Raw genomic sequence first — 16,378 nt, forward strand, 5'->3', positions numbered from 1 at the left:
GGGGCAGGGAAAAAATCTGTGACGATTATTAAAAGTGGCAATGATTTAAACGGGGACCCTAAAAATGCCAGGGAATTGAGAACCTCTTGGTAGAAATTGCTTTATTTTATAGCTTTATTCTTTTAGTGAACCTACTTGACGTGGAGCTGAAAATGCTAGTGATAGGACATGAGATAGGAAGGATGAAGAGAATGTGGTTCTGATGCAACGGTTTTATACTATTTCTCAATTTCATTTGACTTAATATGTTAATTGTCTTCTTGTCGTTTATATTCTTGTTTTGGTAGCAGTCACATGGCTTAATAAAGTTGGGATTCTCTTTTGCAATTCTAGTGTTGAACCATCCCCCTTCACCTCACGTTCTTTTCCATTGCCACATTTTGTTACTACTATTTATTTGATTTTGTTTGTGGCCTTGAAGCAATTGTAAAGTTGTGTCCGTGTGTTTTATAGGTCATCAGTTTGAATCGTAAAATAGCATGTCTAAAATGAGGTCCTTCCCCGGATTACGTTAAAGCGGAATGCCGGACTGCTTCTGCCCTTTTTTGTTTACTCGGTTTGCTTGCTGGCTGTCTAAGACCAATCACACCTGTTGATCTACGTATTAATTATTATCTGATTATCATTAAACTATGGGATAACAGATTCATTGTTTCAATAGGGATCTTTACGTAGGGTATGTAAACATTGACTAATTAGTATAGAAAACTTAAGTGAAGAACACATACGCATACTTCAGTATTGTGATTCCTTAAATCAACTCTCTTTTTTATTTATTGAAGAAAGATTAATTAACGAGAGAATATTTATTAAAGAGATAGTAACATTTTAAATGACTAACGACAATAAATAAGAATATAATAATGAAACACACAGTTTCTCAAGAAACGTGTAAATAAACAGTGTGACAAATAAAATGGTCCGAAGGGAGTATTTTACAAAATTCTTGCACCATCAATGTATCCGCACAAAGCAGTTAGGGCTAGATTAACAATCTTTTATCCTAGTCGGAGGTCAAATCACCAAACGTTTAGCATGCCCGCACATTTGGCCCCAATAAGATTTTTATTTGAGAGAAAAAAGAAAACTGTCCTTCGCCATATGAATACCAAATAATAATAGCATTCCGCTTCAAATTCGATATGAGAAATTTTTGGTGAAGTTTGGCTGAAAAATAAATAAATTCCTAACAATTTTTAAAAACAAATGCTGCTACTGAATATTCTTTAGGGTGGGCAAGCAAGGGGGAGGGGGGATTTCCTCTGGCTAGACTGACTAGCACGTGCAAATCTGCACAACTTGGGACATGCATACCAGGAACATAACAAACAACCAAAGAAAGAATACAATCCAAGTCACCTGAAAACTTAATGGTCTATGATCCAGTTATTCAGTTACTTTTACAATGTTGTCATACATTCAGATTCAACCCTGGGTTAAAAATCCATGAATTAATGTTACAAATTTCACTCAAAAGAGCATAAATTAGTAGAAAAACAGAGATTTCTACTTCTAACACACGGTAAAAGCTATAGATTTCTAACGGGCAGTAAGATATTTGTGAGCATTTTAACCAAAATCAGCTACTCTTGTCGTGGCTTGTCCTTAGCTCTTAGCTTCGTCAACATTGGACTGAAGACGCATGGCATTGGCATTACTCTCTAGCTTGGACACAGCCTCTGGCCCACACAACCTCGTCAACTCATCCTGTTTCAGAATCAGGTCCCAGTAAGAATCAGTATTTCCATCTTTCTCGTATTGCTTAGATGGATTAAAAGGACAACATAAAGAGAAAAAGAAACAATAGCAATTTTTTTTTTAATATTGATCAACAATTCAGTGAAGGGGAGCCTTGGAGTAACTGGTAAAGTTGTTGCCATGTGACCAAGAGGTCACGGGTTCAAGCCTTGGAAACAACCTCGGCAGAAATGCAAGGTAAGGCTGCGTACAATAGACCCTTGTGGTCGGGCCCTTCCTCAGACCCTGCGCATAGAGGGAGCTTTAGTGCACCGGACTGCCCTTTCCTTAATCAACAATTCCGTACGAGGGCTACGATATAAAAAACTAATAGCCCAGGGTAAAAAGGGGAAACAACATATACTTGAGAATTTACTTAGAAGCGAGGACAAATGAGATGAGCATACAAGAATATAGAAGGGAGAAGGGAAAAGATGCTCACATAGTTTTTACCTTTATCGAATTATTCTCCGAGCTAAGCTTCTCACATTCCTCAGAGATCTTTCGCAACTCCTCTTTGAGTCCATGATTCTCATTGCTCAATGTCTCTACCTTAAGTTGTAGCTCTTCACACTCAGCCTGCGGAAGATAAGCATAAAGCAACACGAATATCAAAAAACTTCACGTAACAGGTAGTCTCGAGATGGACCTATCAATTTTGTCTGCTCACATTATTTTACCAGAAATTTTTAATCAGATTTACAGTTTAGATACCACTTTCTCTCTCCTGGCCAGGTATTCGACTGCACATGAGAGAGAAAGAACAGAACTAAAACGAAAGCCTCTATTTTCCTACCTATTCTAAAAAGTGAGGAAAATGTAGTGTGTGTGTGGAGAAATAAACTCAAAGACAGACAAAATGTGAGATTTCTCACTTCTCAGTAACCGGTCTATTTGTTAAAAGCCAATCAGAATCCGGTTCTTAATGATGATCATGTAGTCAGTCTTATCTGAGATTGTTTGCTGTTAGGATTGAACTATCATTTGCTGGTTTAACATGAACGAGGACAAAAAAATGAGTTTTAAGTTCAACACACATGAAAGATATTCTCTCACACTTGGTCACCATTTGTTTCGTTTCCCCTCCGGAAAGTGATGCTGCATACCACAATTCAGGAAAGGTTTAACTACAGCCCTTGTATGCACTAAGAAGAAATTCAATAGATAGATGACAGAATTCCAATGGCTTAAAATTTAGCCAACCGATAAGGCGAGTCTTCCCCCTCGATTGATTCTATGAACAACCTAGCTTCTCAGTTTAGTACACAATCTGTTGGACAAACTACAGTCCACAAGGAAAATGATCAGCTGTTCTTTACAAAATAAATTCCACAAAAACAAAACAAGTCCTTTATTTTGAGGACACCTTCTATCCCTATATGATTGAATCTGGATGAGATTGGCATGAAGAAAATAGTATGCAACTATCACACTTGGGAGAATTGTTTTTCTCCTTTTAGCTGGATGACTAGTTACTCCAAGTGTTTCAATTCCAATCACATATTCGTTGCAATTAAGCCCACCAAAATTAACGATTCAGGGTGCTCATGGTATTTGACACAATATTTTTATTCTTATTTTGATTCGGAGGTTGGGTAAGAATACTTAAACTCAACTTCTAAATACTCTTTTTGAACTTCAACTTCAATTACTCTTTTGTTTCAACTTCAACCACCAAATATTGTCTAAATGCCTACTTAGTTAGGCTGGGTGATTTATATGGAACTTGAGGCCAAGAGCACTAAGCTATGAAGCAAAAACTCTAGATCTGTTACCAAAATTGATGAAGCATAGCGACACTCATATTATATATATATATATATATATATATATATGATATTACTATCATTCATTGGTGTTACCAACTTCGTCTCACACTTGTACTTGAACTTAATTATCATAAAAGAAACAAAATATGCTAATTTTTCCCAAGGTCGATAAATTTGGTAAACAATAGAAAGAGACACATATACATGCATAAATGACCCCTTTAATTTGTAAAAAATGTATTCATTTAGATGTCTTAGCTGAGAGAATGACCAGTTGACCACCGAAAATCTATGTCATATGTGTCTATCAGACACGACTAGCTAACTTGCCAGATCGCGTTTCTCCCACCCGAATTAGAGCGTGTTTTGCCAGAAAATATGGAGTTTACTTCCAGACCTTTTTGATAACTACTCTTTTTTTCTGCCATTACGTCAACTCTTCTTCTTTTACCCCATATCAAACTCAATTTCATGTGTCTTCTTTTGTTTCTCTTCGCAAACCTATACCAGATTCAAACTCAAATCTACACTCACCAAAACACTGTCATTCCCTACTTCCTCTTCATTTACATCACCAGAAAACTTCACTCGCCCTCACCACTCAACACCCATCCTTCTATTCCAGTTAAAGCCTTCATATCGAGGAGGATAAGAAGGTTCCTTCATATGGAAGGGGAAAGAACTATACTGATCCTAGGTCTAAATGCGTTCCTAGACATGGTGTGTGTGTGTTTGATAAGTACAATGAGTTTAACACATGGTGCAAAAACATTTTACACTATCAAGTCACTTTTACCTATTATAACCTGCCTAATTTTCAAAATTATAAATCTCACTTTGTATGAACCTATAGATATCTTTCAAGTGACCCGACAATGTAAAAAGTTATCTACAATGTAGGTATATATAAGTTAAAACTCTAAATATTTTGAACAACCAAAATTGAATACTGTTTCCAAATAACAAACTTTAGTTTACATAATTAAAACATCAAAATTAAGATTCACACTGAAAATTAAATGAGTTCAATTTCGCTTTCGGACCCGCCATCTTTTTTTTTTTTTTTTGGAGGGAGTACTAGAAATAACAAAAGGAACTCTGGGCTATATCTGAAAAGAAAAGAGTGTCTCTGGATTAAGTGCACACTTACTACTTAAAACATGATCCGGTTGCTACATGTAGACTCCCAAGTTCTGCTACTTAGGTGGTCTGCTCTCTATCAAGAAAATGTACCTATCTCCTAAGTTGCGCAGACTCTTCACTTTCAATGCTGCACCCGTGTTGGATTCTCCAAATATACACTACTTTCGGAAAATCCGACATGCTCCCGTTGACAGTTTTGAAGAGTCCGAGAAGCATAGCCTATCTCTGATCTCTCTCTCTACCAGAAAGCACCTTGGAAAAGTCTTACAATGCACCCCAACATCCATCCAAGACACAAGTTTACACTATAGTTGGCACTTGGCAGTCCTGAAGAGACTAGCAACAGTAGAAAGACTACTAAAAATCGGCATCCAGGTTCCTCCTACTTGTGTTACCTGCAAATCTCCCATGGAAACCTTTGATCATATGTACTTAAGATGCTCTATAACTAAGAACTTATGTCAAAGGTTACTGCCTTGGTTGGGTATACAAAGGGCTAATGGGGAGTGGCAACTGTCAAGATGAGTTGCTATGGGCCTCTAGATGGGCGAGTAAAAAGTCTGGGAGAAGAGCAGGAACATGATTAGGGCTCAAAGAAGTCCTCTCATCCTAAGGTGAGGGTGAGATGCTTAACGAAATCAGAAAAGATGGAAAAGGCTATCTACATCCAATTCAAAGTTTCTTGCATTTTCCGATGTAGTTGGCGACAAGAGCTTCTTATGAACCTGAATGTCATCTTTACCTTAAAGCTGCTTAAGATTGTTAAACTTCACTATTGGACTTGATGCACTGAGAGCGATGAAAAGGATTTTCGGGGTAATGGAGACCAGGAAAGAGGAAAGCTTCAGTCATCCTTAAGGCATGAAATCGGGAAAGCAGAGAATCGAAAAAATGAAAAAGAAAGTCATGCTTGCTATAAGAAGGAAGCGGGCAGAGACCCGTGCCTGCAGCAGGTGTAGAGTCTATTATTAGCTGTGTATTTTCTATGTTTGTTGCCGGCATTTGGAGGGAAAGAAATGGGATTCGTTTCCAGAAGGGCATGTTCCAAGCAGACAGGGTATGCAGGGAAATTGCAGTCCACATTCATATTCAGGGGAGAAAGTTCAAGAGGTGGCACATTCCTTTGCTCACACTTAATTCCATGCCTTGAGGCCCGTTTATGCAGAACTGCTGGAATTACTGCTAGATTTTGTCAACCTCCTGAGGCTGCACTCAAGACAGTTTACATTACTGTTTTTTTGGTGTATTGACTAAGTACTGTAGCTTCTTTAGAATGTATAAGCAGTCTCTTGGCTAGTTATAAAGCCATGACACCGTCTTGTTTTTATTTTCTGAAAATAGGAAGTCATCACCTATTTGGCTTTGTAATATTTTGTTAGTGTGACATTTTAATATTAATAAAAATATATCATATGTCACATTATGTATCATTTTATGTCCATTGGCGGGGCATTACATTTGTGCCTCTTTACTCTCATCAATTGTGGTAAAATGTGGTCATTAGTTATTAGTAACTTTTGTAACCACCAACTCTTCATTTCACCCATTATTCTACCTCATTATGCCTTGTAACTTATGTAACCTTTTGGCTATTCATTTACCTACATTATTATCCACATTATTTCTATTCAACACAAGGAAGAATTACTCACCTATAAATAATGGTGTTTCTTCCTTTGTAAAGGTAAGTCAAAATGATGAGAAGTGTGGAAAGATATTGTAGTGTGTAGTGAGTTTAGTGTAGTGAAAGAGACAATTGAGACAAAGTAAAATATTCCAATTCTTCAACTAATTCACTATACAAAAGAGAGTAATTATATATTGAAGGAAGGTATTCTTGTGGTGGAGCTTTGAATTCTTCAACTAATCCAGAATTGTTTGAATTGTACGACGTTGTAGGGCTGTTGTATCCTGGAGGGGACAAGTCAAGAGTATGCTGGATCGGCGTAGATTATGCCGCAGTGGGCTTGAATCTCCTTAAAGAGAGCGAGATATCTGCGCCTCAGCCTGAATATATTTTTATTCATTTTGTTTATTTTATTTTCAACTGTAATTTATTATATTTGTGGTATATTACACTAACATATTTCACTTTGGTATTAATAAACTGTTTATTTACCAAAAAAAATTATAAAATAAAACTCAATCTCAATAGAAAATTTTTAAAACACCATCCAACCAACTTCGATAAGCAAAGTAAAAGCAGTTGCCTCATACCTTACATAAAGACAATCCAGGACTCTTAATGTAATTATCAAATTAGTTGAAAATTATTTTATATGTGTAATTTCATTGGTAACATTATTGTGGATCATCTTTCAGAAGTTGTACAGTTCCTCCTTTGGTAAGCTGTAAGTCGCGATGATACGAATGCTCCTTTACGGACTTACTCTAGCAAAAAATCTGGACAAGACTGTGGAGATAATCTATCTTAGTTTCTTTGTTTTAAATAGAATAAAGTATAAGTGGTAATTATCTATAGTAGTTATAAGAAGCAGTTATTACCAGCAACAGTTATCTACAGCAGTAACTGGTTCTATCTCTATCTGTTAGGAGTTATCTTTATGTTTAGTATAAATGTGTAATTAGGAGAATTCTGTAAGAGAAAAAGTATTATCATTATCTTTGTATCTGGAGATTTGTCCACTCCATACAGACATCTTTATTGGTTAATGCAGTGTTTAAGATCCTTGCACTTTATTTAACCAGTAAGCTTTCATTATCATCTTGTTTTCATCCTAGTTTCTATCACGCGACTTCAAAGAAGAGATTGCATACATGGAAAGAGAAGGATACATATGGTATATCGTATACACCGACTTTCTCCAGCTACATTGGCATTAGCTGGAGAGAACTTCATGCGCAAGGTTACAGTAAGTTAAAAAACAATGATGCTACAATTTTATAGAGCACGTTGTAGTGCTCTATGATTGTGTATAACAGGGTGATCTTCTAAGGTTTAACTTAGATGCACAGCCATCAATTATTTTCTCTATAAGTTAGACCATCAGTTTCTTTAAGAATTGCCCTTTTGACTTGTGATAACATTGGATATTGGTGCCTCTACTTTCATTAGTTCTATTTTTCAAAGGAAATAAAGCCTTCTTGTTAAGACGCAAAGCCCAGGGTTGGACCCAAAGGAGCTTCTTTATGGTTCCTAATACAGAGATATAATGTACTCTGACTATTGCAGAGATGCAAGAGAAACAGTATCTGTAAAAGTAAGTCATACCTGCTTGCGCAATCTTGACCTCCTAGCTGATTCTCGATTAGATTGCTTTCTCTTTTGCCTTTTGAGTTCACGTTCATCCTATTAAGAAGTGTTGTAAAGTACTTATCAACAAAAAGAAATACAGTGATGATAATAACAAGGGTACAATCCCATTATTGACAGTATACATATTGAGAAACAAAAAACAACAATGATCACTTTTTGAAATGTGTAAAAATGCCTTCAGATTCCTACAAAGTTTACTTTAGATACATCAAATAGCTTTGAATCTCAATCTAGCATAATGTAAAGACACAAAGATATAGAGCTTCCAAGATATGAACCATACTAAAGAATTGTTGATATAAGGAATTTGAAACCAAATTCAGTTTCTCGCGACCAAATTTCAAGCCTTGTTCAGGTTTAAAGAATGAACTGATTGTTATATTGAAAGTTCTCTGGCAGAATACTAGTATATGTTTCGCTAGTATAACTGCTGAAAGCACTTCTGATCAGTTAACTAGCCATCAATTATTTTAGGACCAACCAAAACACCAGAAAATGTATAAAAACCCAGACCTAAGCTCCTCTTCATATCTCTTTCAAGTTTTGGATCTTTCTCTATCCCAGTTGCAATATCGTAGTTCCCTGAACAATCAATTTTGTTAAATAGGTTTGTCTTGTGTTACCTTATTATCAACACATCTCACATTTTCTCACAATTTAATATTTTGTTCAGTGAACATGAATTCTGAATGTCAAGATACATCAGAAACACTGAGTCTTATTGAACACAATCTTCAAATATCCCTAATGACCATCTGGAACGAAGAAGAGTAAGTACATTTTGTAATTTTTAACCCCCAGGCGGTTAGAGGAATGAATTTGATAAGAAATTGGCAGTATCTCCAGAACACACAAAGTAGCATGATCAACAGTGCATTCATTTGTTTCAGATAATTGACTAAATGACGGAAAACAACACTACCTGAATCCATTCACGTCCCATCCCAGGAGCTGGCGAGACACCAGATTGATTTGATCGCATTTTGATCATTCCGGAACCGGCAGATGGTGCATTCCACAAATCCATTCCAATATTCAGATTAGTTGTGGGCATGGCAACTGGATTCCCTGTTGCAGGATTGTTCTGAGGATTGGCTCCTAATAATTGAAAATTACAGACCAATTAAATAAAACGAATAAGGCATAATCAAGAAGTAGACAAGTGAAACAAGTTACCATTAGCAAGCATTAGATCAAAGCTTCTATTCTTGTCTGCAGAAAATTCCTAAAATAACAAAAAAAGAAAAGTCAGTCTTAACTAGCAATTGATAGGGAAGCAACATATTTAAGTAAGCTATGACACTCTTTGAGTTGATCAGAAATCATACATGGTTATCATTTTCATCATTTTCGTCTGATGAACCTTCACTTCCGCTTTCAGCACTATTCAAGAGAATATAGTAAGTCAGACGCACAAGAGACCAAATACAAAAAAAAAATTGATCGAAAGTGAGATTAGAATAAGAGTATAGAGACAAATTTTAACACCAAATCCATATCAAAATACCTTCTTGTGGCACCACCATCATTTCCAGAACCTGAAGCCGCTTTCCCACTTTCTCCTGCCTTGCCACCTGAACATCTCTTCAATTTTTTGCCTGTACTCTGGTCCTTACCATCCGGTGCCTTACTATCTGATTCTGGATTTGTCTGCAGTGTATTTGGAGTCTACCAAAAGGACATAGATAAATTAATAAAATAGTCTTTTAAGGAAATTTATTTACAGAAAAGCTATACGTGGGCGACTCTCTTTCATCAGCTTTCAAATTGATAGTAACCAAGTACCAAAAGGATTAATTACCATGGACATATTAGGATGAGCATAAACTCCAGCAGGAGGATATAAAGCAGGATATGGGACTGGAGCTCCATAAGGAGGCATAAGCGGATGCTGAAATATCACGCAATAAAGAGTAAGTACATTAAAATATGTTCTGATATAGTAAAAAAAATTCCATGTGCCATAAAAAAAAACTATGTAAATTAGTGAATGCAAAACTAATCACCTGGCCTCCCCACATGTATGGATGGGGAGTGGGAGAAGCAACAGTTGAAGGAAAGAAGGGAGGTGTAGCTCCAGCACCATAATAAGCCTAAACAGAAAAGTTGGTGCTTAAGAATTAAAACATTCATCATCTTCTTTTGTGAAGAATGTTGCTATGTAGAACCTGACAATGATTAATCACAATGAAATTCATTATCAACCTGCATAGAAGACCAATCAGGATATGAAGGGGTAGCTTGTGTCTCCTGAAAATCAAACAAATGGAGAACTTGTGAATAGAGAGCCACAAAACAGAGTTTTTAAAAGAGAGTGACATTAAAACTTATATAAGCACTTATTGCGTGTAGATGTATGGAAGAAAAAGAAAAAAGGACAATGACCTGAGTTGAAGTAGCTTTCGAAGGCTTCGCAGGGGTGCTCTCTTCCCCGGCCCCCATTAGGTGTCGATTCAATAGTCAAGTGTACACGTTTATTTGATTACTTCAGAAGATCAAGTACTCAATTAAAAGCTAGATGTACCTGAAGTAAAAACTGGATGTAAAAACTAGATGTGTATATATATCAAGGAGACAATTGTAGTCTAGCAACACAGACTTACTAACCACAGCAAAAACAAAAAGTTGATCCTGCACATAACATTGACCGGCAAACATCTTTTCTAAATTTATTTCTTGATGTGAATACTTTCTTTTGTCAATTGAATAGTCTTCCTTGTTTATCTCACACACAAAAAAGGAACACCTTGATATGTATGAAGCATTTCCAATTATCCTCTACATCAAGAAACAAAAGTAGAAAGAACATTTCTGCTAACTGCTCCAGTCAGAAGCAAATCTCAGATAGGAATTTTGAACTTTCTCCCACTTATTTGTATCATAAAGAGCCACTCTAACCATAGTATTTTATTTCTTACAACCAAAGCTTCATCAATTATTTTTCTTGTTCTTGCAAGTAAATATTGGATATTCACATCAAGGCAATAGCAACAAATTTTTCAATTCAGGAAGAATTTAACATTACTTGCCCACCTAACCTTTTAAAGCATTAGCAACACATTGTCCACTTAAAATAGTAGAATACTTAAATTCTTACTCAAAAAACAGATGTCCCGCATTTTCCAAAAATTGCCCACTTTATGTGCCCTATCCACAGAACATTATATATTCTAGTCTAATTTAAGAAGACATGCATCACTGAACATGACAAAGTAAAATGGCAGCACAATATCATTTTCCATACACACGTTCAGTATTATAAAAGAAAATGGAAACAATTTTCTGCTAAATTACATGATTCAATGTTGAAATAAGTTTAATAATGATAATAATAATAAAAAGTAGATAACGACGGTGAATATTGCGTTTGAACCACAGACCGCAACATTAAAGGGGGAGAATAGAGTGCACACATGAATTTTGAGCCGTCAATGCTTTGTCATAGAGTCCGCTGTCGAAAGCTACAGACAGCTCATAAGCATTTTAAATTATTAATGCAATTTAACAATAAGAATATGAGAAGAAGATCTCATGATTAATATATCTTGTATAGTCTCTTCAATTCTCTCTTTTTAATACACCCTTTTTTTCTTATTGAGTTATGGGCAGATTATTTATACATATCAAGTATATTTTTTAGCACAAACACAAGGTCTGGGCTAAAGTTACCGGGTTATGCTGAACCCATAACCGTATCGGTAGATCCGCCCCTGGCTCCATATGTCACCAAAAATTTTCCAGTTTGGTACACTGAACCGATCCTAATGCCTGATAATTAAACTACGACACATATTTGTGTTGGGTAAAAGAATAGCTTGTGCGTGGCAGGACGAGGGGCGAACACATGGCAAATGTGATGTAAGAAGGATGTTCACGAAGGCTTTTTAATGGAATGGTTGGTTCAGAGATGTGTTCGGTGAAGCTCAAACCTCGACTTGTTACCGAGAACACAAAATGATCATCATCGGGAAAATGAAGGGAACTCGTGGCCCATAGATAGAGAAGCACTCGTGTCCCGATGACATGGAAAAAGGACAGATAACACCAGAAATGTTTGTACGTTATCCTGACAACAACAGAGGGATATTAGTTGGCACAGCTAACGATATTTCCACATGGAATCGGTCATTGGGTATAGTACTTTAGGGATCGTGTGGAGATTTCTATTAGTTGATGTATTACCTTTGTTACCTATAAATAGTAGTTTTAACATAATTGTAAGGGGTTGGCCACTGAATAATACAAAAGCAATACATTGATTTTCTTGTGCTCCAAGCCTTCTATATTCTCCCAAGTCTAAGTTCTCAAGCATTACTATACATAAACGTATCTGGATCCAATATCAGGAACACCCTAACCTCGATAGGATCCAGTGCAAACTCATCTCATCGGGGCTCTATTGCTTCATACGACTCTATTTACTTCCCTTACAACTTCCATTTAATTCTTAGCAAACATATTTAACTTGTAATAACCAAACTTAACTGAGTTAAAATCAATATGCGTGTCCTTGACCTCATTACAAATTCAACTGTACCGTTTTTCCCGGAAAACAATATTGCTCCTCCATGGGAAGCAGTAATCATGTAAGAAGAAAAGCATGACTTAATCATGATCCATCATATGATATTTTAAATGCTTAAAGATCCTTCTTAACTGCTATTTCCAACTAAAGACACTCTTTACCTATAAAAACTAATTCCAATCTAGTCTTTTCTTGACTACTCCCTAATCAAGATAGGATATACCTCCCATGGCAAACCCAATTTGCAGCAGTAATAATTTCACTCATAGAAAATATTGATTCTCATCAATTGAGTTTCTTTTGCAAACAGATAAAACATACTTCAAAACCAAGAGCACAAACAAAGGAGTTTAACTTATATATACAATTGGTAAACATCATAAGTAACTTGAAATTTAAGACATGTTATGATAATTGAATGTTTACTCTAAAATAATTATGTGTTCTTCCTTAAAAGCACTATTCAAATTGAACGTTCACTGTAAAAATAATTTTAAAAAAAGGGAAGTTATGATAAGTTCCCTTAAACCCCCACTTCCCCGCTCCCATGAATTGCTAATAAAGAACCTGTGACTCGTTTTGTCAAATTTATTGTACAATATACAAGCCAAAGTTGAAAAAGCTTAAATTAGAACCCAATTCAGAAAACAATAGAAGAAAATTCAGTTGTTGTTGTTGTGTGTGTGTGTGTATGTGTGTTTGTGGGAAACAGATACAGAAGAAATAAGGAAGCAAAAGAAAGAGGAACCTGTGTGTGAGGTGGAACAACGAGAAGTCCAACTCAGATACACGATTCTTTTATTTTTCTTCTTTCTTTCTTTGGCTGTCGTTAAATGCAAAAAAGGGAACTTTCCGTATCTTTCCTCACCAGGGATCCAACGGTTACGACACTTTCAGGATTGACTTATCCTAAATTATTAATCTTAACACTAATCCAAACCTTTATTATCCATTCTGTCACGACCTAGCCCCGTGACTAGTGTCCAAATTGGACCCTCGTATACACACATATTATCTATAGTCAATCGGCAATTAAGCATGATAAAGGATTATATGGGTAGCACGTTGTCTCAAACTGTTACTTATATATATACTAAAATCACCTATTTCTTGGGGAGTCTTAATTGTCAAAAATAAGATAACATAATATGTAAGCCGACAAGGCTTCCATTCTGAATGTAAACGTCCAAAAACATAAGTCATACTAGTACACCGGACAACATCTATATACAACCCACTCATATGTCTACAGACCTCTAAGAGAATTAACAATAGCATATGACGGGACAAGGCCCCGTCGTACCCCTAAATACACAAATATATACATTATAAGGATTAGTACCCAAAGTTTGGGCTCCGAGACAATGGAGCACTTCAAACCCGTTGAGTAGAATCCTAAGTTGGCGGCTCTCCAAAATGAGTATTTGTACCTGCAGGCATGAAATGCAGCCCCCCGAACAAAAGGGGGTCAGTACGAACTATGTACTGAGTATATAAAGCATAAAATACCGTAAAGGAGATCACATCTGAAATAAAGATTCAGGAGTCAAGTATCATAATCAATAAATCACTGTACCTATGTCTTATAAAATGAAGACATGCATATCATCATCATATATCGTACCTGGCCCGTTATGAGACTCGGTGTCACAATTATATCAATATATCATCATATGTATATATATACCATACCCGGCCCTCTAGCAAGGGACTCGGTGAATAGAGTAGTGTACACTGATACCGTACCCGGCCCATTATGGGACTCGGTGCCATAATCATATCGTCATATCATCATAATATCATATTATCATATCACGTACCCGGCCCTCTAGTAAGGGACTCGGTGAATAATGTAGTGGAATCCATACATGATAACATACCCGGCCTATCGTAGGACTCGGTGAATAATACCATAACAATATGCACGAATAAGGTATCATTAGCAACCTTGCGAAATTTGATCATTATCGGAGACTTAATAGAATAAGCAAAATAGTCCATCATTTGAAAACCAAGACAATAGTCATTATGAATCACACCAATTATGGATTATACTAAAATATGAATTATACCACAACATGAGTTATACCAACTAGGATGGCTGGAATCATACACATGAGTCAAGACATAACAATATAAATTTTGAAAATCAAGAACGGTAGCCATCCGAGTATATCTACGAATACGAGTTTCTTTGGAATTTAAGCATACGTCATTCGTTCGTTTCATATGGATCATGCCAAAAGAAGAAAATGTTAACTTTACATACCTTTAGCGTTTATACGTATATGTTGTCCAATATTGTCTCAACCTATATTAAAACGTTAAGCACTATGATTAAGCTATGGACAAGAATAAAACGTAGTCTATCGTTAGTAGGTTATTTCTAAAAAAAATTGGACAGCACCTCCCCTATACCGCTCACTTTTCCCACTTTCAAACCAGCCATATAATCATCAACCAACATCAACAATCCAAAATATTGACACAAAATAAGATTTATTATTCATGTTACCAAAGCAGTAAATTCGGAAAGTCAAGTACCTCACGTTGTATCTAAATTTTGAAAATGAAAACGGCAAAACTGGACTTTATAACCTTCATAAAACATTTATATCTCTGTCTTAAGTTTCCAATGCAAAAGAAATCAACTCAAAATTCATTTTCTACAAAGAGATATCATCAAAATACGAACAGCTATACATGAAGGAATTTTCAATCCAGAATCTGGACAGAATTTGTCTTATGATTCATGCTCAGTTTTTGACATAATAACAGCAGATATAGACTAAGACATAAACATAAGAGTTGTAGGTACGTGTATTAGCTTTCCAAAACATGTTTAATATCTAAAATCGAAGGTCTACACAATGAGATATTCCAGAATTACTACCAGCTACTCAATTCCAAAAACGGGTTTGAACATTCAAAATCTTCATACACCTTTTTCCTCCAAATTCAAGAACAACAACTCATCAACAACATCAAAACAATATCAACCATTATTATACATCATCACTAACCTAATTTCATCCATTTAATCTACCTAAAACAACCCTTTAACCCATAAATCTCAACAAATCACCAAACTAGTTTATAACACTATTTTCTCCGTTCTAATCCGTTAAAACTCTAACTAAACTTGTTAACAATGAAAAGGAGACTTTAATATTACCTTGAATTTGCAGCACCACATAAAATCTTCTCCTTATTGGTTGATTTCTAGCTCAAATTGAAGCCAACACGACGTACAACAATTTTCTCTTCATGAGCTTCGGATTTCGGGACTTAATTTTGGTCGGATTTGGGATTTTTCTCAAGAACTCCCTTTCTCTCTCTCTTTGGAAATTTCCAGAATTATGTTGATCTTTGTATGAAGGAATAGTTACAAAAAATCAGATTTAATTTTGTGGGTATTGGGCCTGACCCGAATTAGAATTGGGTTGGGCCGAATTCACTATTTAGTTTGGCCTGTCAGATTTAAAACGTCTATATCTTATTACTCCGATATCACATTTCGTCCCACGACCTATGGTTGGAAAGATATTTCAATTATCTACAACTTTCATGTTGAGAGTTTTCCCAAATTCTCAAATTATAAAGAGGTTATGGCCTCCCGAAGTCAGCTTACCCGAAACGTAACTTTAAGAAAAACATATTTGATGGCTTCTATTTTGATTCGGCTTAAGGGTCCTTCTTGAGATGTATTTTACTACACATAATTTATTCATATAACTTGGCATCTACAACAAATCATGTCCTTTTAAAAATTCAAAATTAAAAGCCCTTGAATTTATAATCGTTAGCTTACGAATAATCCAAAATGCAAAAATACGGAATGTAACATTCTTCCCCCCTTTAGAACATTCGTCCTCGAATGTTAAACCCGCCTCATAAAGTCTTATAAGAAATTTGGGGGAATAGTCT

The 16,378-nt window shown here is 35.8% G+C and overlaps 1 protein-coding gene and 1 long non-coding RNA gene across 8 annotated transcripts; both read right to left on the minus strand.

The window, feature by feature from the left end:
• Positions 1-1,344: 1,344 nt before the first annotated feature.
• LOC129872238 (G-box-binding factor 1-like) lies at positions 1,345-13,309 on the minus strand. 7 transcript variants are annotated; one of them, XM_055947152.1, is made up of 13 exons: positions 13,200-13,309; positions 10,312-10,450; positions 10,132-10,176; positions 9,933-10,019; positions 9,728-9,817; positions 9,434-9,594; positions 9,255-9,309; positions 9,103-9,151; positions 8,849-8,994; positions 7,882-7,959; positions 2,191-2,316; positions 1,863-1,983; positions 1,597-1,707 (listed from the first exon to the last, which is right to left on the minus strand). In XM_055947152.1, exons 2-13 carry the CDS (start codon positions 10,366-10,368, stop codon positions 1,703-1,705), a joined length of 1,020 nt encoding a protein of 339 aa, XP_055803127.1. In that variant the 5' UTR covers positions 10,369-10,450; positions 13,200-13,309; the 3' UTR covers positions 1,597-1,702. The 7 variants fall into 7 exon arrangements, with proteins under 7 accessions (XP_055803128.1, XP_055803126.1, XP_055803129.1 ...); XM_055947149.1 differs by having other exon boundaries at positions 8,849-9,024; positions 13,200-13,306; XM_055947150.1 differs by lacking the exon at positions 13,200-13,309 and adding an exon at positions 10,534-13,170 and having other exon boundaries at positions 8,849-9,024.
• Positions 13,310-13,569: 260 nt separating this feature from the next.
• Positions 13,570-16,378, minus strand: LOC129874015 (uncharacterized). Its single transcript, XR_008762823.1, has 3 exons — positions 15,627-16,378; positions 14,721-14,762; positions 13,570-13,881 (listed from the first exon to the last, which is right to left on the minus strand). It is a non-coding gene; the product is annotated as an uncharacterized LOC129874015 (long non-coding RNA).

The sequence above is a fragment of the Solanum dulcamara genome, chromosome 11 (genome assembly GCF_947179165.1).
Source record: "Solanum dulcamara chromosome 11, daSolDulc1.2, whole genome shotgun sequence".
Lineage (NCBI taxonomy): Eukaryota > Viridiplantae > Streptophyta > Magnoliopsida > Solanales > Solanaceae > Solanum > Solanum dulcamara.